This window comes from Borostomias antarcticus (assembly GCF_949987555.1).
Source record: "Borostomias antarcticus genome assembly, chromosome: 13".
NCBI lineage: Eukaryota > Metazoa > Chordata > Actinopteri > Stomiiformes > Stomiidae > Borostomias > Borostomias antarcticus.
Window position 1 is genome coordinate 14,182,788 of NC_140246.1, and position 26,620 is coordinate 14,209,407.

Sequence of the window (26,620 nt, forward strand, 5' to 3'; positions counted from 1 at the left end):
TTCCACAACACTGAATACATTACATTACAGGACAAGCATTACATACAGCGACACACAGTAATACCATACAATAACAACACCATACAATGACAACACCATACAATGACAATACCAAACAATAACAACACCAAACAATAACACCATACAATAAAAACACTATACAATGACAACACCATACAATGACAACACCATACAATAACAACACCATACAGGATGGTAGTAGTTTTGCACGGTCCTGTCTAGTTCTTGTACTGTGTTTATTGTCACTCACCAACAGACCAAGGCAAATTCCTTGTAATTGTAAATCTACTTGGCCAAGTAAATCTGATTGTGAAGGTCTGGATGATTTATTACCAGATAATTAACCCGCATGCCGCGCCTGCCTTGAAGTCCTGGTTACGAGCGTTCCTCTCTTCCTGCTTGCGCCAACTCAAGATCCCCAAAATCTGGAGAAGAGCCCTAGTTGTCGCGATCCCTAAGCCGAACAAGCCTGAAGGGAACCCCAAGAGTTACCGCCCCATCTCTCTGTTATGCATCCCCTTCAAGATCCTCGAGCGTCTCATCTACGCCCGCGTCGAACCAATTATCGACCCGCTGCTCCCACTGGAGCAGGCTGGGTCCGACGCGGGAGATCGACCGTAGATCAAGTCACTTTGATGACTCAAGACATCGAGGACAGCTTTTCGACAAAAAAGAAGGGCGGCGCTGTCTTTAAAGACCTAACGGCTGCCTACGACACCGTATGGTACCGCGGCCTCACCTGCAAGCTGCTCCGCCTGCTGCCGGACAGGCACATGGTCAGCATGATCATGGAGCTTGTCCGGAACCGCAGCTTCACCCTCACCACCGGTAGCGGACAGCGAAGCAGGTTGCGACGCCTTAAGAACGGAGTCCCCCAGGGGATCTGTCTTGGCCCCCCTCCTTTATAACATCTACACCTACGACCTGCCGATCACAGTCTCCAGGAAGTATGCCTACGCAGACGACCTTGCGCTGGTGCACTCCACTGGAGACTGGCAGGCCGTGGAGGAGACACTGAGCCAGGAAATGCAGACACTAGCAGCAAACCTCCGGAAATGGAGATTGAAGCTCAGCGAGGCAAAGACAGTGTTGGCGGGCTTCCACCTTAACAACAAGGAAGCCAAACGTGAGCTCTGAGTGCACATCGATGGAACACTCCTGCCATGCAGCGCCGAACCAACCTATCTCGGCGTGACATTGGACAGGTTGCTCACGTTCCGCCGACACCTCGAGTCACTGCGCAAGAAGTTAACAGCTCGTGTGGCGTTGATGTGGCGACTGGTCCGATCAGGCTGGGGCGCCGGCGCAAGAGCACTGCGTACAGCAGCCCTAGCCCTGGTCTACTCCACCAATGAATACTGCGCAGCGGTCTGGTGCTGCAGCGCTCACCCCCGCCTTCTCAACCCGCCTATCATCGAAGCCTTGTGCATCGTGACGAGATGCCTGCATCCTACTCCTGTGGACAACCTTCCCATTCTCGCGGGCATCTCGCTGGCCTCTGCCGCACAGGAACCACAGCACGTCTCGCCTGCCGGGCCGCAGAGCCTAACCACCTGCTCCACGACAGGCTCGCTGTAACAGCGGAGCCTCCCCGGCGTCTCAAGTCCAGACACCCTTTTGTGCCGGCCACACGAGATCTCCTGCAGCAATGCAGAGGTCTTAACATCAGCGAGGCAGGATGGGCGGACCACACCTGGTGTGGGGAGTGGGAAGCAAACACCTCCAGACTCTGTGACTTCATCCCGGTCGCCGGTCCTTCCCATCCCGGGATGGACTTACCCAGACCGGCGTGGGTGAGGCTTAATCGCCTTCGGACCGGCGTCGGACGCTTCCGCTCATCGATGCACAGATCAGGCTTGGTATCCTGTGCGGCGTCCGAGTGTGGCGCCGAGGACCACGTCATCCAGGACTGTCCGATATACCAGACACCCAACGGAATGCGTGGCCTGACGGTTGTGGATGACGAAACGGTGACGTGGCTCCTGGAGGTGTGCCCGGATATACAGCCCGGTTGACCCCTCACCCAGGCTCGGTGTGGTAAAAGGATAGCCCTCGGCCCCGAGCTTGGGGGGGGGTGGTGAAACATTGACACCCACACGAAGAAGAACCCTTATAGTAGAGAGAGACTGAAAGAGAGAGAGAGAGAGAAGGAGAGATAGGGACAGAGAAAGAGCGACAGAGAGAGAGAGAGGGACAGAGAGAGAGAAATGTCAGTGGAGAGAGAAAGAGAAGGAGAACTGAAAGAGAGAGAGACAGAGAGATGAAGAACGAAAGAGCAATGAAAGACAGAGGTAGAGAGGTAAGGCCAACGTCTCTCCCATCAGGCTCATAAACATAGCATTAGCTGATGGAAATGCAGCGTGCCGAACGCAACGGTATTTGGCCGACATCTTCTCTCTCACAGTATATCATTCTCTACGCCACCCACGTCATTTCTTTATCCTCATACCCTCCAGTCAGGAACTAGCCAATGAGGGTGGGTCTAAACATCGCACATCGGTTTGACCGCAGCCAGAACAATGCTCTCTCCCTTGCCAGACGTGGCACAGTTTTCCCACAGTCCCTCAGTACACCGAGCTGGCACACATGTGAGGGGGGTGGGGTCCATAAACAATGTAGACACGATTAATAACACACTGTTGGGGTGCCAAGATTGCAGGGCACGCACAAACACACACACACATTCATACACACACGTGCGCACAACCACACACATACACACGCGCTCACACACACACGCACACACATACTGTACACACGCACAAACACACACATATGCACGCAGGCACACACACACATACACGCGAGCACACACATACACACACACACAAGCGCGCGCACGCACACGCACACACACACACACACACACACACACACACACACACAAACACTAATGTTTATATTAGTACAACCTCTCATTTGTCCTGGTTTTTGTGAAATAAGAAATTAATTGTCATGTTTTTGTTCAGGTCAAACACGCTTGTTTGGTTTTTCAGTGAATGGAATGTTAAGGGATCTCTCACGCTTGGGTTTCAAGCCAAAGATACAGCGCAGTTCATTCTACTGTATACTGTATATGGAAAGATAGCACAGTTTAATCTATATCTGAAAAGATAGCACAGTTTAATCTATATCTGAAAAGAGAGCGCAGTTCAATCTATATCTGAAGAGACAGCGCAGTACATTCTATATCTGAAAGGGGAGAGGGTAAGGAATGTCGCTGGTGAAATCCAGCTAATCTCGCAATTAATGATATAAGATAAGATGAACTTGAATCATCCCTACGAGGGGGTGGTGGATTTGGGTGTTACAGCAGAGAGAATGTACAGAATAGATTAAATATACATCAGAGTTAAGAATGTACATACATACATACATACATACATACATACATACATACGATCTGTATAAATATGTATAGTATATATACCTATACAGTATATCAGAATATGTTAACACAGAATTGTCTATTGTCAAAGCAGAACCTTCTCTCTCTCTTGTTCTGCTAGTTACAGTGTGAGTTCACCTTCACCACTGAATACAAATAGAAAACCACCTGGTCTCAGAATTTCCCCTTGGAATTAATACCAGGCAAAGCAAGCGTTTTATATGATTGCCAAGCCAATTAAAACACTTAACTGATTCTGAATGAAGGATTATTCCGTAAAAATGAAGCAGGTTGATTAAAAAGCAATAAAGTACTAAATTCATACAGATGTTACATTACATTTGCATTACATTTACATACATTTACATTGCAGTCAATTAGCAGATTTAATTTATCCAAAGCAATTTTCTTTTAACATAGGTAGTCAGTGCTTCTCCTTTCTAAACAAGTGACTAAAAGCATAATCTAGTGCTTAAGCCAAAGTGCAAGAGCAGAAAAAAGGATCAACATCTGAAGCATATTATCAACAGTACTTTTCCGTAAGTGTAACTTAAGATTTAAAGAATTAGATTAAGACTACTGTGTTGCATTGCATGGGTCTCTCTCTTGCTGAAAACTCAAGCACGTTGTGTGTGCTTATCATCAAGGCAACTTTTTTAGCGTTTTATCAAGATTGCGAAGTGCGTGTTTATCTGCGTAGGTAGTTTGCCCACTGGGATAAAAACACAAAGCTATCACCAACAGAGGAAACTACCGGTCTCACACAATGGAAAGAGGTCTCTGTAATGCTTTTTAAAGCAACCACAGGATTCCTCAGCCAACTCAGGTGACTCCATCAGTCCACACTCAACACTCTCTCACACACACACACACACACACACACACACACACACACACACACACACACACACACACACACACACACACACACACACACACACACACACACACACACACACACAAGAATGAGAGCACAGAACGTACAATAATCAATCTCAGCATGAGTCTCTTTGTGTCCCCGGACAAGAAGTGGCCTGCAGTATCTCACAAATTCAAAGTAACAGTGTCATAATCATAACCATGATATCAATAACTTGAATATACCTCCCCATGATCAAACGCCATAGTTCCCCACCATAAGCCAACTCCATTACCCCTCCTCCCCAGCTGTGTTCACTGCAACACCAGGCTACATCAATACCACATGACGTACTGTAATCCTGATTAAGATTAGTTTTCCCAACCCTGCGCCCGTGTAGCCGGCTAACGAGAAGTTAGTCTCAGAATGCTTTAGGGCTTCGTACGGCCAATCACGACAAGCGGGTTTCTTCCGGCGGCCGCCGGCTTCAAAGCGGTGGGAAAGGGGCCGGAGCCGAGCTGAACAGGAAGTATCCCGTCTCCTTTTGTCAGAGAGGAGAGCTCCTTTCATGTCCCCCCGTGCAGCAGTGCACCGCCTGATGACTGTAGCAGCATGGCATGCTGGGAGAGCCACAAGCAGGCCAAGGACTCTGCACTGTACCGCATATTCTAGATACAGTACGAGTGCAAAGTGCCTCTTTGGAATGCACTTGCCGTGACATACTGTAGCCCCCCCCCCCCTCCATCCACTATAGGATGACGTACATGTGCTTAAAAGAATCTTGACAGCCGTGGTCCCCTGTTGCATTCACTGTAGAGCACCATAGTCCTCCACTATTTACTGGAATGTCAAGTCCCCCTTGGAAAGCGTTACCTATTCTCACAGTGCTGCAGCCAAGAGGAAGACATTGAGCAACATTCACTACTTTATCGTCTCATCATTCCATTCTACATATGCATGACGTAGCCCATGACATGAAATAGAGACATGAACTGAAGAATCGCAGAGAGTGGGGGCCATGGGTGGGGGCCCGTCATCTATTTTTCAGCAGATTGATTACAGCGTCTTCGTCTTCATCGCAGAGACTGATTGATCACCCGCATTAGCCGGGCCGCACCTGACCAGCGAGATCTGACGATAACATGACAGCAGCCGCCTCAGCTAAAAAAGAAGGTCCGGGAGCTTTGGCTTGCTGAGTGATGATGTCAATAAAAGGTTCTGACGAGCCCTTAGCAGCACAAAGGAGAGGCTATAGGAAATCAATGACTAATAAAACTAAAGCCTCATTGTCCGTGGGTAAAAAACAGAGGTGGGGAATTCGGTAAAGTGCAGAGGAGGGATTAACTTCACACCTCGTAAAGCACTGAATTAATTCAATTGTTTATGAGGTAAAGACACTGTCAGACATGTAGGATATTATGTCTCTACCGAACACCCACTCTTTCACATGACCGTCTATATGACGACAGCCATTGTTTTCAAAGTGTTTGGGGGACTGTGCAGTATTGTTTCCAGCAACAAAACATAATAACACACTGAAGAGTTTATTAACAACACAAGAGCCAATGAGCAGAACACAGTATGAACGCTGCTTGAAGTTGCACGTTGAGAATTGTTTCAAAGACACCATCAAGCGTGTGCTTTAGGGCACCCTGGAGACCAGCAACTCCCACGCCGCCGTACCCCGACACCCCCTAAGACCACCAATGGCTGATAATAATAATAGGAGCAGTGTTTTCAACATCTGGAGAAGTGTGAGCGCTACAGTAAGTGTTTTCCCCCTCACCTCTGGAGGAGAGAGCTTAATATGAAATGTATGTGTATCCACTTAGCATACACCACTCAGCTTATAAATATGTGGGCCTATGTACTAGACCAGACACTGTACTGGATGCTGTGAGTTTTATTGGGGCTCTCACAAAAGTTGGCTTACAAAACCCAAGTGCCATAGTGAATATAAACGGCCACCCATTGGGGAACCGATCCCCGGCCAACTTTCACACTGTATCGACTCACGGAATTCAGCTACACGATTCAACCTCAGTAATGTTCGCCGCTACATAAAGTGAATACCCACAAATCAATGCGCCGGGATCCTAAAAGCTTCGCTCCAATTAAGTGTCTCAATAGTGCGTCTCTCAAAAGGTCTGGACAGTTAATTACAGTGGTCCAGTACTGTAACAGGAGTGTCTGGGTGGATAATTAGGACAGCTGCCCGAGAAGTCTGCATCCACATTGATAAACGAGAGCGCTGATTAAAAACTGACAGGGCAGTTTTCCGCCAATGGAACACGCATAAATCAACGTTTTCTCCACAGGATGCGGTCATAATTCATTGTCGAGTCGCCTTCATATCTCATCCTGCTACTACTACTACCCAGCAGGATACTGCTTTTGTCACTTTCACAAGGAAATAATCATTCATTCTACTACCATTCTAGTTTACTCTTCTACGGTAGCATCTTTATTTGCACTATTTTCATGCTAAGCGCTAAAAACACCAATCATTGTACATTTTAGTGAGCAAATATTACTCCATTGATTTTACCATACTAGAACCATTTTAAACCATCTTTCACAAATGACTGTTAAAAACGTAGCCTATACTTTGTTACATATCAAAACAACTATGGATATTCTCCAACCCAGTTGTGAACAGTTGTTGTCATTAGCTCCAGGGGGTAAGCATCCCTCTCTACCTTCTCCTCCTCCATCATCTCTGTCTGTCCCCCCCCTCCCCCCCTCTACCCTCCCCTCCTCCATCATCTCTGTCTGTCCTCCCTCCCTCTCTCCATCCCTCCTCTCCTTGGCCCAGTTCCACAGAGCCGGTGGCGTTGGCACAGTGACCTACAAAACCTGCACCTGCAGTAACAGCATTATGGAAAACCCAACGCGAGGCAGAATGAATGAATGAATGAATACTGGCATCGCCTGTGTCGCCAGGGGCTCCGTTATCCAGCAGGAATAGGGTTTGATTAATCGCTAGAAATGACCGCCGGTGTCTCAGTCTTTGTCCGGCGTCTCGTTCTAGCACCCACGAAGCAGACACACCAATGTCGACCTAGCAGCGCGCACCTGCGGCGCCGTGGACTCCCGCACATCCCCTTCTCCCTCGCCACAGCACACACAAAAGACCACAAGAGCCTGGAGAGAGAGAGCATGAGAGAGAGGAAGAGTTATAGAGAGAGAGAGTGAAAAAGAGAGAGAGAGGTGAGGGGGGGGGCGAGACGGAGGAGTGCAGTTGCAGCCTGATCCAATTCATCATTTTCTGAAGCGCTTCCATGACAACTGTATTTTCCCTCTCGGCTGCGTCAGGCAGACTCACCAGTTGGCCGTCAGCGCTCCGGCCCAGCTGCGTCTGCTGCGCCTCGCCAGGGAAACCTTGATCCCTTCTCTCTCCAGGCTGCACCGACAGCCAGCAGTATATCAGATCAGACAACGGTTTGAATTAGCAAGCTCGTAATGCTTAACCCATCTGCCATTCGTTCCACTATAAACTAACACATCGGGAGACACGAAAGCATTCACAGAATGCGCTACGTGTGGCTGTTTCCTCTCAGAGCTAAGGGGAGATATTCGTTTTGTCTTAGACTTGGAGTGGGATCGTAGTCGTAGTCTGTTCATACTTTGCAGTTCATTTTGACTGGTAAAACCCTAACTGGTGATGACAAATCAAGTCCTTAGATGAGGATTTGTGTGTTGTGGCTTTGCCAAAGGGGAACAGCTGGGGAACAAAGCAGTTTTGTCTCTGTTCAAAATAGAGCTGGGTTTTGTTCTTCTGCAACTGATCTCTAATCTACAATCAAATTAAAAACGCAGCTTTCCGAGAAGGAGTATGTGTATTTTTAGACTGAGTGACTCAGAATTGCGCCCGACTGCAAGATCTGTTGCAATCCTGTACTACATGCAACAGAATAATTGCCTGGTACGACCATCCCGTTCTCGCGAGCTCACATTCTGTTTCACTAACACAGAACGGTCTGGCCTTCGCCTCCTCCAGAGCGATTATACCAAAATCCAGACCATACCGGGCCAATCAGGGACTGCGTTTTAACTGCTGTCCCGCCCCATAATGGAAAGCAGCCCCAAATTGGTTCGTGTACCTGCCGCTCGCTAAACAAACATGGCGGCTCCCGAAGCAACAATTGGTAACGTTAACGTTAGAAGAATAAACACAGCTATAAGTGCAGTTATTGCAGAAATATCACAACACTTAAACAAGAACAAGAGTATGCATTAGCGGAGTTTCTCGGTGGAAAAGACGTTTTTGCCGTTCTTCCGACTGGATTTGGCAAAAGTTTGCTGAACGCTCATTGGCTGAAGGTGTTTGTCTGTCAAGGCAAGTACCCCCTCCCACATAATCGCTGTCTATGGGGCGAAGGCCAGACCGGTATTGAGCGAGGCAGTGAGCTCGCTAGTTCGGGATGGTCATACCAGGCTAACAGAATAATCCTATTCCAACCAGTGGTAGTCAGCGGTTGCACGACTACTAGGGGATAGTTGAACTTCTAAAGGTCTTTCACACTTATAAGCACACTGACTGAGCCCTCGAGTATGCCAGGCTAATTGACCGTAGAGAGCTGAGTCAAATTCTGTATAGGCACTCTTGTGTCTGCCGTGACCAGTTGCCACATTCCAGTATTAGCAACAGTGAAATTCCCTCATGATGAGGTATCATCAAATCAACTACTCACACACACTTCTCTAACACTGTTTTGCTGAAGCAGTGCCAACAAGATGGTTTTATCCCAGCAATGTTAATCATACCACTGCATTCCATCTGAGCATTAATGACTTGGACAATTAAATTATTATGCCGACAAAATTCAGTGTAATGGAATTTCGAATGTACTTCCCAATAGGGGATTTCATATTCTCAGAGTTTGTCAAGCTATCAGCAGGGGTTGATGAAATACAGGTCTGCTTTTAATACTTGCGGAAAGAGCGTTATGAAATCATAAAATGCATCATATACTGCAATAAAACTACAATATTCCCTCTGAAATTACCTGAAGGGCCTTGAGACACGATGCCATATGCACAAAAGTTATTATAAGCAGTGCAATATGGTGTTCCATTCTGATATTGATTATATTTATAAGAGTCAGTAGCAACAGCAGAATAAGGATTTGTTTGCAATTGAGTTGTCAAGTATCTTCTTGAAAATGATGCACGGTTTTGTAAACCGCCACACACAGCTACACTGACTAACCTCATCTGTGAATAGCATTGAATTGAACACTTCCTTCCTGTCCTTCTCAACACAAAGACATAGAAGGACCGCCACGCTCTAGGCCTACTGCGTTCCTGGCTCCTCTGTAACACAAAAGGCGGGAAGATAAAACACCTGATCAATGGTGCTGACCAGACGCTCCGTGAGGGGGGGGGGAGTGAGTGCGAGAGCCAAAGTAGAACAGGTACTTTCCACTAGCGGTGAAGCCATTAGAGGAAGCTACTTCCTGTCCCTGAGCGGAGGGAAGGTCACATGGCTGTTCATGTCTGCCGCTGATAACGCGGCCGGTCGATAAGTGTTAGTCGCAGCAGCACAAAGACGGGAGGAGCGAGTGAGTGTAGATTAAATTGTCTCCGTTCGCCGCGGAGCTAATGGATGAACTGGGTGCATTACTGTGGCGGGGAGGGGGGAGAGCGTCGGGGGGGAAAGTGACGACTTTGCTGATTTGGTGAAAAAGGCGCCCGCTGCACGGCAAGGTGGATGAGTTAGCGATGTCTCCTGCCAAGCCCAAACGAGGCGGTTACGTTCTTATGTCAAAAAGGCAATATCAATCTGCTACATTATAGTATTTATAGTTGTACTTTTTAGTTTGGGAGACCAAACCATCAAGGCAACATCCAGGCCTCCTTCCAACCACATGACATCCGACTGGAACTAGATCTTTCCACTGGCAGAGGGCAATATACTTGGGCTGGATAGATAAATAAATACTGCCAAAGCTACCTGCTGTGAATTTTCCTATCCAAAGGAGAAATGCATTACAGCATTCTGAATACAGTGCAAACCAACCGTGCCCTTATCCGAAAGCGATGTGTATTTCACTGGCGTGCAACGCAGGATGACAGATAGCCCTAAGTAGGCTATATAATGAAAAATAGATAGAAATGACATAAAAAAGACTACAGGAGAGATAAATCGTTCACTGAAGCGCCGTGCTGTTGTAAAATATTAAAAAGCAATGACTATTGTCATAACCCATCCCCCTGCATCTCCTGTCTATGAATATCAAAACAGCGGAAAATAAATTACACCCCCAGTAGCCCGAGAGAAAAGAAAGATGAATCGGGCGGCTAGTTTATCTGTCCTGGGGAAAAGGACATATTATCAAATGCAGATTGGTCCCATCTATCAAAGCTCAGCTCCACCTGGGCACGGTGGCTGTCGTGTTTATTTATGTTTATTTGTCCACTAATCCTCTTATCTGGACCGGGCCTGGGTCCCTGCTGCCAGCGCTCCCGTCAGGGTGTGTGATCAGCGCTCCGCTAGACGGGCCGCGGGAGAGGGAGCCGGTCCACTCCACTGTGAGCTGGGTGGACGAGTGGGCTGTTGAGTGCCGCTTAAAGGGACAGTTCACCCAAATGCCAAAACCGCTTTAAATGTTCCTCGACCTCGAAGGCGGCGGAGATTTGACTGCATGCCGTCGTACAACAGGGGAAGATTGGAGTAGAGATGCCTCACATTGTCACGTTTACTGAACTGTAAAGTAAGAGCGGTTGATCTGTCCGTCTGGATGGAACTTGGTTCAAGGTTTTCTGAGGGCGAGATAGTTGTTGAGAAGAGTAAGACGAATCTCTCACGAGGACAGAAATGGTCACGGATAAGTACTTGTCCGGGATGTCGAGAAACATTATTCGGAGCAGTTTTCTCCATTAAAGAAACCCAATAGCCATATACTCAGTCATTTTCATTAGTAGCTGATTAAGTGCGTGTGCTGAAGAGCAGATGCTACTTTGTGAGAGGAAATTGCAGCCGCTAGAGTATCAATAGAGCAGGCACCAGCGCACACAGGGATCGCTCCCTACGAGCAGATACAATGGCCCATCCCTTTAATTGTGCCTGTGACACACTGACCTCTCTTTACTACCCATGATCACCTCCATTTACAAAACGACGCCGTCATTGCTCCCCAAATATACTGCTCAAAAAATTTAAGGGAACACTTCCTCACACTTAATCACATCCAGCTCTCAATGGGTTAATAATTTTGGTTTTCATTGACCGTCATTTTGTTCTTGGTGAATTGTACGATGTAATCAATAAAGATTTTCAACTTGGTTATTTAGTTCATGGAGATCCACCATGATGATTGATGACTGGTGCTCCCTTAATTTCTTTGAGCAGTGTAGTCATCCGTTGTGTGGTAGTGAAAGAATCTCACAACAAACTGTATTTGGGTTTTCTAGACCTCCACACTTCCTGTGTCTGTGTTGTACAGTGTGCTGTCTGGGAGTGTGTGGACCTCTCTTGCGAGGGGTTATCAAGAGGATACAGGAAAGGGAGCCAAGATGGATAAAAGACTGCAAATCATGTGCATAGGTGATGAAATACGCTCTGATATGGTGTATTAGCTACTGTACAGTAAAGAGTCGCACCAAGATTCAACATGGCACTGAATGAGTCACAACACTAATGTTACACTTATTAGGTCTCTTAATTGCAACATAAATCATTTCTAGGCAACATCAATGGTGCAAATCTACAATATGAAGATAAATTCACTAGCTGGGATAGCTAACACAGCCTGCTTCAATGAGAAGCCTTACAACCCTCTGGCCATGTTTACCTTTCAGTACTTTGCACTACTTATATCTCCACACACACACCCCAGGTAAAGGCATAAAGGTGTCACTGACTTTCACAAAAACATTAAATCCTTCAAACTATGGCACCAGCTCACTCAGTACAGCCCTCTAAGGTTTTTACGAGGTGCAAAGCCTAAACTACCCCCCCCCCCCCCCCCCCCCCCAAACACCGGGGATTCAATAAGCGCCTCCATCCTGACCCTGAAAGAGTTTGTATATGTTTGTGTATTTTACAACCGCGGAAGACCATGCGCGGAGTTGGACAGAGTGCGAGCCATGTACAGTACGGTTAGGGTTCAGTGACATTGTAGCCGTCTAATGAATCTCTACTGGCTTCATAAAAGCAGCTGGTACTACAGTTAGACAGACTTTTAATGCACAGATGCTTCACCCGATCTCGCAAAAAGGATATATATGTTTTTATTACATTGTGGTTTGCAAAGCTGAGTCGTCTTACTCTATACTGTAATGCATATGTTGAAACCAGCGCAGTGGTCTTGTGGGTAGAGTGTCCGTCCTGAGACTGGGAGGTTGGGGGTTCGATCCCCGGCCGAGTCATAACTCCCTCTGGAATATGTAGAGAGTGGGTCCTATGCCCACCTCCCTTGTTCTCTGTAAAGCGCATTGTTGCCTCTGGGTATGAAATGCGCTATACAAATAAAGCTTTGATTGATTGATTGATTGATAACAAAGACTATAAAAAATGTTACCCAATGTAAGTGTTTACTGTAAACATTTGACCAGCCACCAAGAGTTGGTTGGAAGGTATAAACCCACAACATTAATTGCTTCGGTGAGTTATCTCTGTCAAAAAGGAGCTCTACGATACCGTTCCTAATTTATGTTTTATCTGCTATCTTTCCAGGGAGGCGTCTTGTACCACTAGCAGTCGTCTGAGCTTCATTGGATGTGACTTACAGTAGCTAAGAGGCTTGAAGCAGATAAAAAAAATCAATAATAAATCAGAGCTCCTGTCTAAATTAAATTCATAAAAAACAACATCACCATCAAGCTTAGTACACAAGTCAGTTTAGCATTGAGCCTCTATTCGTTTAAATTTGAATGCACTCCTATTTGTTTAAATTTGAATCTACTGCAGACGGCAATAGCCACATACTGTAAGATGAGCTATGCACTTCTGGACAAGTTTGACTTCCATAGTGATCGAGCATGAGTGGTTGACGCCTAGGAGCTGAATTTCAGCTGTTCCACATCCCCCCAGCCGCTAACCGGTATGCCCCCCCCCCCACCCCCACCCCCCACCCACAGAAACGCAGAGCGTTCCCACCTCCCAAGTTCACAGATCATAAGAACCACGGGGGGCTGCGCACCGAGCCCCCTCTCCACCCTGCCGTTTGTACTGTAGACTAATGACGAAGTTGACGCCATTGAGAGCAGACCGCATACTGTGCCATCTCATACACACACACACACACACACACACACACACCATCACACACGCACACCCACACACAGACACACACACAAACACACACCCATGCACACACACAAACACGCATGCATTCTCTCTCTCTCTCTCTCTCTCTCCCTCTCTCTCTCTCTCTCTCTCTCTGTCGTCTCCCCTTGAACGCGTATGTGTCCCTCACCTTCACTCTCAGTCAAACAGTCAAAACACAGCAGTAACATGAGGCTGTGTCATGGCGAAAATAAGCGTTTGATTTTCTGTTCTGGCCGGTCATTCGGCAAGGAAAGAAGGTCAGTGTATCCGAGGGACGACACAAAGACTATTGATTACAAAGGAGTTGCCGGGGAACCGCAGGCCTGCACGTTATCTCCGAATTGGTTCGGTTTTAAATTACACCCCCAACTGTGTGTTTTTTTGTTGTTGTTTTTTTTTTTCCAAGTCTACCTTGTGCGGTTTTTAAGAGGGGAAGGGGACGCCGGGCCCAGGGTGTAATGCTACACCAGAACAGTGGGCTTTGCTTACAGGGGAGCTTAAACGCTACGCGCCAGAAACCCAACCCTGTGCTATTGAATGTAGCTCTATGACTGGGATCCATTAGCATGGGGGGACAGAGTACAAGCGTGTGGTTAACCGGATAACATCAGCATTCACTAGATAGCGCTTGTAAGACCAGGCCGCAAGTCGCTCCCCTACCGTACCTTAGCTTCCAATTAGTCAGGTTAGCCAAGTGAGCCCTGCGTGGGGGGTGTCGGTGAACTTTGGATGCAGGTTGCCCATGGTTACCGGTGTTATGGGTTGTGTAGGAGGTTGTGTGTGTGTGTACCGGGATGTGTGTGGGGTTTCTGTGGCCGTGTCTTGGCAGACAGGCGGGTCTGTTCAGTGGGCCGAAGGCTACAGGGCCGGCCAAGGGTTAGCAGCGGTCTACCCATCCTCACGCGCCACTGGGCTTCAATGAGACAAGGAGAGGCCTCCTAAAAATAAGCAGGCCCATCTCCTCCACATGTGTTTCTTGCTGCAAGGGCGCCATGGACTTGAGCCATTATATTCCTTGGATATTCACATGTGTGTGATGAGAAAGTGCCAGTTTGTAACGGCTGGGTTAGAGTGTTTATGGTGTGAAGGCACAAGGTCTGTGGGTTGAGGCCGTGAACTTAATGAACTATGTTAAGAATCCTCTGAACACCATTACAACAGACCAGAGGAATCGTAAAAGCACAGTAGCGTGTGCAGGGAAGTGTCGATGTCAGTGACCGGTTTAATGGATTCAGACCTTTGTCAGAATATGCAACGCCGCGAGGCTTCGAGAGCGACCTCATGACCAACGAACGTCAGGACCTCGCAGCTGTGCGCTCACCAAACGCTCGCTGACTGAACGCCCTCCCCTACAGCTCACATTATGAATGCAGTCGCAAATTCATCAGCGTTTCGCTCTGTGTGGATGATTACCTCCATGCGTTTTCATGTACGGTGCTGTTTTATGCACAGTAGTGTACTTGCTGTTCTGTGGTTATTTGGTCGACCTGCACAGGGACCACAGGTGTAAGTTAATTAGCTGCTAGCTAACTCTGGTGCAATTACTTTTTTTTTTATTGTGCGTTGTCCCTGCAAAAATAAACAATATAAATAAATGTATGAACACCAACAACGTAGAATGGACCATGGACAGCCCAGCCGGATGCCTTGGAGAGGGCATGCCACATACTGTGTATTGCCTTTAATGTTATTTTATTTCACTTTGACCATCAAGGACGCAAGCCTCCTCAAGTTTCTGAGACCGTGTTTCCTGTTCGCTGTCTGATTCCAAAGACCAAAGGGCAAAAGAACCACAATTGAAGGTTAAAGGAACCACAACTGATCGGTTATCCTTCTTCCAACACACAACATAAACCACCTATCAACTGAGATTCCAGCTAAAGCTAACATAAATAAAGAGAGCGATGCTAACTGTCCTACTTCTCTTGGGTGTCTCAGCTCAGACTCTGTGCTTTTGTAAAGTTTCTGTTTCTGACAGCTCTTCAAAGCCGACCACAAATTGCGTATGAGTGTAAATGTGCAAAAATCAGCACTTTGACACGACTCCCTCTTCTCTCCTCTATAGTTTTCATGTCTGCACAGCTCCCTGGGTATACATACACTCAGACTTCAATGATAAAACTGTGTTTGAAAGCAATGAACAGAAACATGTGTTTGTGTACGATATTGAGAGGCCAGTACATTAGTAGCCCAAGGCTAAAAGCCTATTTTGACATGGCTATAACCATGGCAACAACTCATCTGCATAACAGGGATACATGGACATTTGTAGATTTCTTTTCTTTTACCACCAAAAACCCACGGGCACATCTGCTTCTTCTCCAAAGAACGTATAATCCCCGCTGGACCACTAAGTGTGGTTGAAGCTCCACTCACCCTCTCAAATTACCCTTAATAAACACTCTCTGCCCAGCTCTTTAGCTTACTCAACAAGCACTCACACAACCCCTTAATCATTAGCCCTTGAATATTATTTTCTAAAATCTGTTTGCTTACTTACAGTACTGGATTCATTCACACCCGCGCCATCCCTCGTTCACACTACCAACTTCCATTACTAACTAAAAAAAAAAACACTCAGGGGCGAATTCACTAAAGGATTGCGCAGCTTTTCCTGACGCAAAGCCTGTGCAAATAAGTCAAAAATTATGTTTGCTATTCACAAAGCCCTCGCAAAGGGTGAAATACGGTGTTAACTGCGTTGCGTTCGTCATTGCGTTTCTCTGCGCCGGTGTTATTAGCTCATATTTAAATTAGGTAATATGGGCGGAGAATGTTCCCCTTTCTATGCAAATGAACATTATTGCAAAACCCGCCCAATTCACAAACATCGGCGCAAATTGCCTCACGCAGTTAAAGTGAAATTAATACCGTTTTCAGAGACGTGGTGGTATTTAAGCGCAAGGGGTGTGTCGCGGCCAGCCTGTCCGCTGATCATGGCAGCAGTGATTGTTGCGAGGCGAAGGCATCGCAATGCCAGGCATGTTGTTCGTGAGAGAATATTTAGAAGAAGGTCACTTTTTGATTTAACACTAGAACCACCGCGGTAACTGTTTGGACACCAGAGCGCGCAGCTCTTCAGCCAACTGGAGGATGAAGTCGCGTCTGGGGAGGCTCAGTTGACTATGCGTCTCTCCACCCGTCCCCAGCGAGTCCAAGCTCCCCCAATGAATATAATAGCCTACATAGCACGAAACTGTGCGTATAATAGTCTATACGCGAAACTGCGCATTCCCTATAGCTGTTCATTGAACGGCTGGGGGCCGATATAGGTATAAATAAATAAATAAAAACATAGCCTACACAATATTTGTTTTATTTGAATGGTCTTGAAAATATTTTGCTTTTGTATCATAGGTGACGGCAGGTATCATCTTCAGCCATGGATGATGACTCCCGTGCGTAATCCTTCCAACGTTGGAGAGGCGGCGTACAACTGGGCTCACATCAGGACGCGCGGTGTGATTGAGTGCACATTTGGAATCCTGAAAAGCCGTTTAGATGCCTAGATCGTACCGGTGGGGCAATGTTATACACTCCCCCAAAAGTATGCCAGATCATCGTGCTGCAACTTGCATAACATAAAATTACAATTTTTCCTTTGTTCGTCTTTTTAAATCATTCCACCTCCGTTTGCAGTCTTCCGCGTTTACACACACAAATGGCACTGACTGATTGGGAAATTAAACCCCAAATATGATTTTTTGCTGCAGTCGTGATATTTTTTTGCCGAAAGCTGTGAGACATGTTTTTGAACCTCGTCCGTGAGGCCTTCAAGTTCGCTGTCTGAAAATCGTATCTTTCTTTTTCTGTCTGCCATCGTCCAATGATATGCATACGAGTTGTATGCGCTGTATGCGCAGTATTTATAGTCATTTCCTATATCAGCAGCAAATTGCACTCAGCCGCAAACACCGAATGGGCGTGTTTGCGCTGGGATATTATTAGCGCAATGTCTTTAGTGAATAGGTTTTTAAAACGGAGCACATAGCGGGCGCAACTGACGCGCAATATTATGGTGCAATTAGCGGGCGCAATTTGCTTTAGTGAATTCGCCCCTCACTCTCTCAACCACACAAGCACTATCTGCTCCAAGCCAGTCAAAATGGTGTCACTAAAACCACGGAGGCCATATTTGATATTGGGTACCAAGTCTTCTACTTGGGGCACAGAAACTCTCACTAGTGGGCATAACTTTCCACAGTCCACCGAAACCTACAACAATGACTTATGGAGGCATCGACCTACACCAGACACACTCACCCACTAAGATCTACTGTTATAACACTTCAGAGATGGTGTTGGGTGTTGCGAGAAATTCCGCTTTTGTCTAAACATGATATTGTACACAGCATAAGTATTGAATGTACAAGCTAACTGCTGTGAAGCCATTAAATGTAACAGAATACTCCAGGTGGTTTTGGTTGTGTAAAGTAAAGCTTGGTTAAAGAAAAAGTGTGAGAGAGAAGAAGTGAAGTTCTTGAGTTCCAATTTTTATTGATGGGACTACTTTATATATTTCAAAGGCCACCGAAATGTATATAGCCTACACCTTGACTTTCCCAATACAACAATGCCTTAGAGGACACTTCCTTCCTTGTGTGCCGTGAGGGATTTCTATATGGGACAGTTGGCACTATTAAGAGGCAGAAAAAGTAGTGAAACAAGGACTGTAATTTCCTTGGGGACTCTTGGGGACTCGGGGGACCTCCATAGACACTGATGCTGAGTCACTAGACCACTCGGTAATTGCAGGCCAACTGTGCTATGAGCTAAGCGGAGTGGGTGGCCCACCGCCCTCAATTGTTCTAAAACTCTTCTCATCAATCAGTGGGATGATTTGATAAGACCCCTGATACAAGGAAGTGTTTGTTGTTTGACTTTAACCTACTAAACCCACTGTCCTGAAGTTCTAACGCGCCCCAAAGATGAGCAACAGATGAGGTACTACATTAATAAAGAAAAAAAGATTTCAAAGAGGGAGGGGTTTCCTTGTACAGAATAGGTCCGTTTTGCAATGCTATATATGCCAGGAAATGTGGCAGGCATCTCTGTCGCTGTGAAACCACACCAAACTTGTCCCAGCCGTCGCCACAGATTGGATTGTTTTGCTCCTCTCTTTGGGGGATGTTTTCATTATGATTCCCCTGGGTCCCATTGCAGTGCAGCATTGGGGTTTTGGTGACGTGATTGGGGTTGCAGATGTTTTGGGAGACACAGCTCAGAATGCTAAAAGCCACTTTAGGATACAACCTCTTTTAGGATGTTTCATAAGGATGATTCCTTTATCCCTTGAGCAGACTCCATCGTGGCTTAAGTGGGAATAAGGCACAATATTACCTCCCCTCGTTTTCAAAAACACTAGGACAAGTCGTCAATATGATGCTGTTCAAAAACCATAATACTACTAAAATCACTGTCATGCAGGACCCCATCTGTTAACTTGTCACGGTCCTTGATAATGAGTATTCAAGAGAGTTCAAAGTTCACAACAAATACATTTTCCAATCTAACACCTCAACCCTCAAGCCATCAATCTAAGTGCTGCTAAAACACATAGTTTAAACACACAGAGGCACACACAGAGGCAGACGGCCACACACACACATAAAATACAGACCTGTTCTATCAGTAATATCCAACCACAAACCAAGTCCACAATGTTCTTTAATATCTTGACAATGTCCTTTCATATAATGCTCTTATTCGGGTGCCAGTGGGAGAGAAACCATTTAGTCTGGCTCTCCGCCACACACCACTCACAATGCTAATTGGGCTCAGTTTACCCTCGTAGAGAAATGACTGGCGCACGTTCCAGCCCTGTGACAGTTAAATGTCGTTTATTTCACACACACAAGTAAAAAAAAAAAAAAAAATAGATATTACCATTGGCTAACAGATCTCTTGGACAGCCCCTGAGCTGTGCCCAGGAAAAACACTTGACGTGATTGAGAAAACAGAGACGCACCAGGACGCGCTTTCTTCCTCTGTCCAACAGAACGTCCGCTGCAGAGCCGGGGCGGGCGACGCGGGTGACACCGCACCGTCCGGTCCGTCTTAAAAAGAGGACTCGGCAGAAATGTCCCCCCCGTCCCGTCCCCCCACCAGACAGGGCTTGCACTCACCCCTTTGTCCCGACGAGCCCGGCCACCTTTCTGCTGCGACGGGCCTCGTGAGAGAGACGGAGAGTGCGCGACCTCTGACCTCGCCCAAAGGAGGCTGTGTGATGAACGACCAGGGGAGGTCAGACTGGTGATTGGTATTCAGCTTTCCCCTCTGAAAGCAGCCGGCCGGAACGCCAGCCTCGGTCCCCGGAGGGTAAATTATCACCGTGACTTTGATAGATACTTGGGGTCGCCAGCGCTGAGGTTACACTGGAGGGGGGTGGCATACTGGGAGAGTCTGCAAAGGGACTGGTCGTTAGTCACCAGAGAGCAGTGACAGCATCACCTCGCTGCGTCATGGCCCGACAAATGCAGGGTTGTAATGAGCCACTTGGGCTGTAGTCAATGCATAACCGTTTCCTACATGCCGACGCATGTGCTGACCAGGGTAATTGATTCATTGGCAGTCACACACACACACACACGGCTGCGCTGTACCTCAGGAGGTAGAACGGGTCGTCCAATGATCGTAGGGTGGGCGGTTCGAATCCCGGCTCCTCCTGACGACGTGTCCTTGGGCAAGGCACTGAACCCAGAACTATTCCCAAAGACCAGGCTAGAGCCTTGCACAGCAGCTGCCGCTATTGGTGTGTGTATGTGTGTGTGAATGGGTGAATGAGAGGCCTTCATTGTAAAGCGCTTTGGATAAAAGCGCTATATAAGTGCAGTCCATTTACACACACACACACACACACACACACACACACACACACACACACACACACACACACACACACAGGGTTTCCTCCCAACACGAAAAACATGCAGAAGAACAGATGCTCTTGAGCAGGGTCCCTGACCGAGACCTGGACTGAGCATTTGGACTTGGTCCCCGGGCGCCGTGATCGATGGCTGCTCCCTGCTCCTGGCTGCCCCTGATGGGGGGCGGCGCTGGATTGGACAAAAACAGGGAGCACTTCCCACCGGCAGGGACCCCTGATCGCATGAGTGTTGTGCGACGTGTCACCACTCACATGTGTAATTGTGTCATTGTCGAGTGGTGAATTAAAGACCCCTAGAGGCCCTGTAATTATTATTAATTATAATTATTATTTTCACTCGCTCAGTAACACATGCACGTACACAGTGAATGGTGAAACTACTCCACAGCAGCCTCCAGTCAGCCTAGAGGGGAGTGAGTGGTGCTGAACGCCGGCAAGGCGTACAGGAGGTGTCGGGAGACGCTAACCAGAACCACCAACTGTTGCAGAACTGAAGCAGAGCGGGAATCAACCTGTTATAATTTGTGTGAAGAACAATGAACAATGGCCCAGAAGAACTCAGAACAATGGCTTATCTGTATAGAGCTGGCCCATATAGGACAATTGATTTGTTCAAGAGATTTCTGCTTTAGAGTCCAACCAGGGACAACCTGAAATCTATACTAGAATCTTAAAATGAAATGGTAGGCTATATTTGGATACGCTGCTATTAACTTCACTGGGGAAAAAAATCTTGTCGTTTGAAAAAAATGAAATTCACTTTCTGGACAGTTGAGCTCAAATGAGCCCTAGAAAGCTCTGAGGGTTTGTGTTAACATGCTTAGCCAGGCGTGCTGCGCCCCGCAAATATTCTAATTACAGCATCCCTCTCCATTTAAAATAGATTTGTTCCCCCGAGAGGAGACTGTATTAACGGGAGCAGGCTCGAGCGTGTTCATCTTCCACTGATTCCAGTGATGTGCTTTGACAAAAACAAAGAGGCATCTGTCTGCCAGTGGACTCCGCCAGCATAGCCTACTGTAGCTTTAATGTTACTTGGACAACAGTGGAGGGAGCCTTGCATCTAGGCTACATAACAATGAATATAGGCTCTTCATAAGCTATAGCTTCTTGTTGTTATTGTGTAATTTATGCGTCAGTGCCCTATCGGTACAGTGCTGCAATCTAGTCCAAGCGATGGACATGCTTGTTCGTATCCAATGCAACAGGAGATATCTAGGGTCATTTGCATCAAGAGGAGTAGCAGATGGCTTTAACAAAGTGACCCCTTTTTGGAGAGGTGAATCGAGACCCGAATGCTCTCACGCCTAAGCCAAATGAACATTAAATGCACAATGGGACATGCAAACACCAGGGGAGCGCGACCGTAAAGCTAAATGTGCGTGTGCGCCCGACACGGGTTCGTATTTGAAGTGGTGACTCAAGTGGAGCTGATGATGTTGCCATAGGTACGGCGGCGGAGGGACCTACCTGTCATCGTAGCAGAAAGCCGCGTTCAGGGTATTGAGATACAGGACCAAAGCCACGGCGCCGCACACCAGCTCCGTAATCATTTCTCAAAAAGAGAAAGGGGAAAAGAAATTGAAAGAAAATACTGTAGGCTAGTGCAAATCAGTTGCTGTTCCCTGTACGGTCTTCTCAATTCCGCCGCCCGGAAACACGGGAGAAAATCCCCATACACGCAGGCAAGTGTCTCAAAGTTTGCGCTTTCCAGGTCATATTTATTTTAACCCATTTTTACATGCATTGGGTCAAATGCATTCAGAGGCAAAACTAGGACGACATCCCTCCGTTTTAGTTCGCGACTGAGTGCATCTCGCCGATCCCCTGTCCTCTGTGTGCATCCTTCTCGGCGGTCCAGAGAGCCTACTCACTGCTCGCAGCCGCGTGTGGATCTGTGATGACGAGCATGCGCAAAGCCCCTCCTCCGCTCGAGCCCTTTGCAGTGATTGGAACTAGAAGGCGTAATAAAATAAGAATTTTGTTATTTTATAGTGAACAATATAGGGTGCACCAAACTTGTAGCCTATAAAATAAACCATATATGCTACAGGTCATAACTGTAGGCCTATATGCCATTAAACGGGTTTACCTTAATATAAAGGCCATAGCCTACAAATACAGCTTTTTTAGGACTTATTATTAGGAATATTATTGGATCACTGCATGAAGATTACTGTATGTGCTATATTTATAGCTGTCTCCACCAATACAGTTATGCCGTGATGGCTGACAGTTTTATTTATCAAACCTAATATAGCCATAATCCTGGGGTAATCTGTCTTTATCCCTAAAACAAAGCCTGCTCTGTCAACTCTTTGCCTTCGACAGCCTATAGGCCTGAACAGATTTGATGATGAGTGTTGATGTGACAATACTGAGCGACTCCACTTATAATGAAGATTGGGGATTTAAAGCCACTAGAAAATATATTGGTTCCCATTTTACTCATCTGTACAGTTGTGCTATCCTTAAACACACTTACTGTATGATGGATTGATCGTACTGCATGAGAGACAGAGATACAGAGAGAGAGAGTGATACAGAGAGAGAGAGAGATACAGAGAGAGAGAGAAAAAGCAAGAGAAAGTGAGAGGGAAGAAGTTCAGAGACAGAGAGAAGGAGAGACAGAGGAGTGAGGAATAAGGAACCCTATGGCGTGGGAGCCTAGTGTTTGTGTGGGTGTATTAATCCCACATGCACCAAAGTCAGTTGGAAAGCGTGCGACGAGGGTCCCACTGAGCACCAGCTGGTCCCAAACCTGTTCCTCGGTCAGACCTCCTCACGTACAAAAGCTCACGAAAAACAGAAAACACAGATGGCCCGAACAGAGGCACAGACCACAAGGACCCGATCCAGCGTGGAGGGAGGGAGGGAGGGAGGGACTTTTTTTTTCTTTCTTTTTTTTAAACCTCGACAGCCGTTGACCCTTATCCTGAACAAAACCCATCCCTGACCTCAGCCAGAGCAGAACCTGTTGGACTATTTAAGGGGTGCTTGTTGTTTTAGTTGGTCCTAACTAATGGTGAGATGCTTCCTCTTTCCCAGCATCCCCCCCTGGTGTCCCAAGAGACAAATGAGAACCCCTGTTTGGGAAGGAAGAGACTCAGTCACGAACTATGGATATAGTACTCAAGTCATGTTTTGAGCACAAACATATAAAAGTGGACTCAGTGTGGCCAGAGGGTTTAGTTTCTACACAACACGCTGTGAATGTCCCTTTAAAGCTGTAATATGTCAGATTTTAAGCGTGAAAAACGCAGCTTGCCTCCTCTCATAGAGACGTGGCCACGCCTGGGGTCAATCAGCAGCCAGCTGCGATTCAATCAGCAACACCCAGTGTTCTTCTACAGCCTTAATTGGGAGTGTGGCCGTATCCGAACCCTCAGAAATGGTAACACTCCAGCAGGCTGAATCCACCCTGGCAGCCAGCAAACAGAAATCATAGGCCTAAGATTATCTTGTGGTGTCGTGCTACAGATGCGTCATCATACACTAATGGCACAAATCTCTGCGTGTTATTATCTGGATTTGCTTGACAAGCTTTCTACTGATGAAACTGTTAACATGATAAGGAGACAGAATTTGGGACAAGAGGGCCAGTCCACCGTCCAGCACGAGTGATTAAAGGATTAGTGAAGGAGGAAACAAACTAATGATTCCGTCTCTGAATGTAAACAGCCCTGGGTGAAACAAACACATTACCGGAGCAGCGGCTGTTCACTCTTCCTGACTGATTACATCCCCAGTGCGTTGTGGTAATGAATGTTTAGCCTGGTCTTGGAAGGGGTGCTTCAAGATTTGGGATATTTCGTTTGCTTTGAGTTTAGCAGAATGATGTAGACGTTCTATTTGAATCCGTGCTAGCTCTGGTTAGCACTAGCTGCCATGTAAAATATGAGGGACTAGGGAATAGCATCCAAAACTCCCCAAAAACATTCAAATCGTTTGTTACATGTACACTAGGACACTATTGTAGACAGAGTAGTATCTGAGCATTGGTCCGGCACGGTGGCACAGTGAATAAGGGTTCGACAGCAAGAAGGGTTCAATTCCCGCTTGGGATGCTGTTAGCACTGGAGGGTGAGTTCTTCCCAGGGTTGTCAGGTACCCAGGTTCAGGGTATGTCCCAGGCCTTACTATGTGGAGTTTGCATGTTCTACGTGCGTTCACAAGGGTTTCCCCCATTAAGAAACCAATAGGAAAAGCAGGCAGAAGAACAGATCGCTACTGCCGTCTGTCCCTGGCGAAGACGGACAGGAGCACTTGGATTGGTCCCTGGGTGCCTGCTGTCTGCTCCCAGCTGCCCTTGGGGGAAGGACGACAGGATGGGTTAAGTGTAGGGAAACATTTCCTCGGCAAACCCTAAACGCATGTGTGTGTTCACGTGTCGCCCATTGCACGTGTCTGTTGGAGTGTGCTGTATGACTTCTTCTTCTTCTGGAATCCGAAAGCACAGGCAATCTTTAAAAAAATATGTAACTTAAATTTACTGCTGACATCTGCCACTATGTAATTACTGTCTTTGGCTACCTTCAGTTTTACAAAATATATTTTTAAAAGACTGGCAGTGCTTTTGGATTCCAACCATTATTACAATGTCCAGATAGACTATCAAAGTCCTTTATGACTAGGAACTACAAGGACACTCTTTTTCTCTTGGAACACATTCTTTCGGTGGGTTTGCCCCAAGGTATTGCAATGGTTATTCACCTTTGACTCATTTGTCCTTGACCAAACTTGCACTTCTACACAAGGCCCTCAGTGATGATGAGAGATGATGGCACTGTGTCATTGCATTTTTGCTCAAGAGCACACTGGTGGTACTGTAAGAGTTTCGAATCAAAAGTAAACAAGTACATGTAAAGTATTTCAAATCTATTTTGACTTGTATCCAAAACTCTAAAAGCCCTATAAGCCAGACAAAGTAGAGGGGCGGGGCCTATGGGACACAAAGGAAATCTGATGAGGTGTGGCATGGAACCTTCTTCAAATAAACTAAACTACTTCTCCATCTACGGTCAAATCCCTTGAATTAAGTTGATGTACTTGGATGTATTTGAAGGATTTCCCCACGCTTTTAACCCATCCAATGTGACGAATGGTCATTTCCTTGTGCTATTTACACAGGACCACTGCTTTTTCATCCCAGTAGATAAACATCACACAGGAAATAGATGATCCCAATCCTAACGACACAACTTGTGCTGCACCCACACAGAAATAGAATCGAAAAAAATCGAAGAGTATTAATGGAATGAAATCAAGTGGAGCCACGTTGGACAAAGGTATTCACATCACACCAATCCTCCCGTTGTGTGCAGCACTAATAAGAGTGCTTGCTAAAACACACCATGTTATATTTTATATATGTATAGTTGTCTGAAATTGTTATGTGTAATGGTTTGGATTTGGCTGTGAAAAAAATCTTCAAAATGTGGGTTTGTCATTTCACATTGTAACATACCAAACTGGCTCTTCACATAACCGCTAAATGCCTGTCTGAAAGCTTGGAGTTATGGTTCCTTATTGACTGCATTATGCCATTGTTATGGTTGTCAATTTACTCAGAATCTCAAACGCAATTGCATTAGGGCCATCACAGTTCAGTGTTTACAAACCCAGGACTGAGATGTTGGTGTGTCCAGTTAGGCTAAAGGAAGTGACCTCATGGATATGATTAAATCTCCCTGAGGTAACAGCCATGGATTTGGAATTCTTTCATTTCCATTTAGTTACCACAAGTATTATCATTTGGCTTTTAACTCCAAACCATTCATTAAGATAAATAGTCCTTGTTTTCCATTGCCGGGTTCGACCCCAGGTGTTTTAAATCGGCCTAATTTGATATTATTATTAGACAATGTTTCCACTCAGTGAACCGTTGCTATGAGAGGAATGGAAAGATGAATGAGAAATATGACTAGGCCAAACACTGTGATTAAAAATGTCTGATTGTGGTCTTCTTTATTGATATTGTTCATGCTCAGCATAAGATAAATAGCCTGTCAAGGTGACAAAGTTTAAACTCAAATATTTACTTGGACTGACTTGTGTGTTTACTGAGTAGTGCGGTCCTCCATTAATGTGTGTTGCACTGCAGTATAACACAGAGGTTTTCCTATACTGTACTAGGTAGCCTACTTCATCAAGGTTAATGTCCCCAGGGACGTCAGCCAGTGTGTTGACAGG

At 46.4% G+C, this 26,620-nt stretch overlaps 1 protein-coding gene across 1 annotated transcript in view; it reads right to left on the reverse strand.

The window, feature by feature from the left end:
- The window catches only part of tmtc2a (transmembrane O-mannosyltransferase targeting cadherins 2a), a gene marked incomplete at both ends in the record, with an annotated part of 56,944 nt that extends 34,963 nt beyond the window's left edge, over positions 1-21,981 (reverse strand). Inside the window, one exon of the mRNA XM_084447531.1 lies at positions 21,899-21,981. Coding sequence (XP_084303657.1) covers positions 21,899-21,981 — 83 coding nt within the window. The remainder of the gene's footprint in view (positions 1-21,898) is intronic.
- Positions 21,982-26,620: the final 4,639 nt, after the last annotated feature.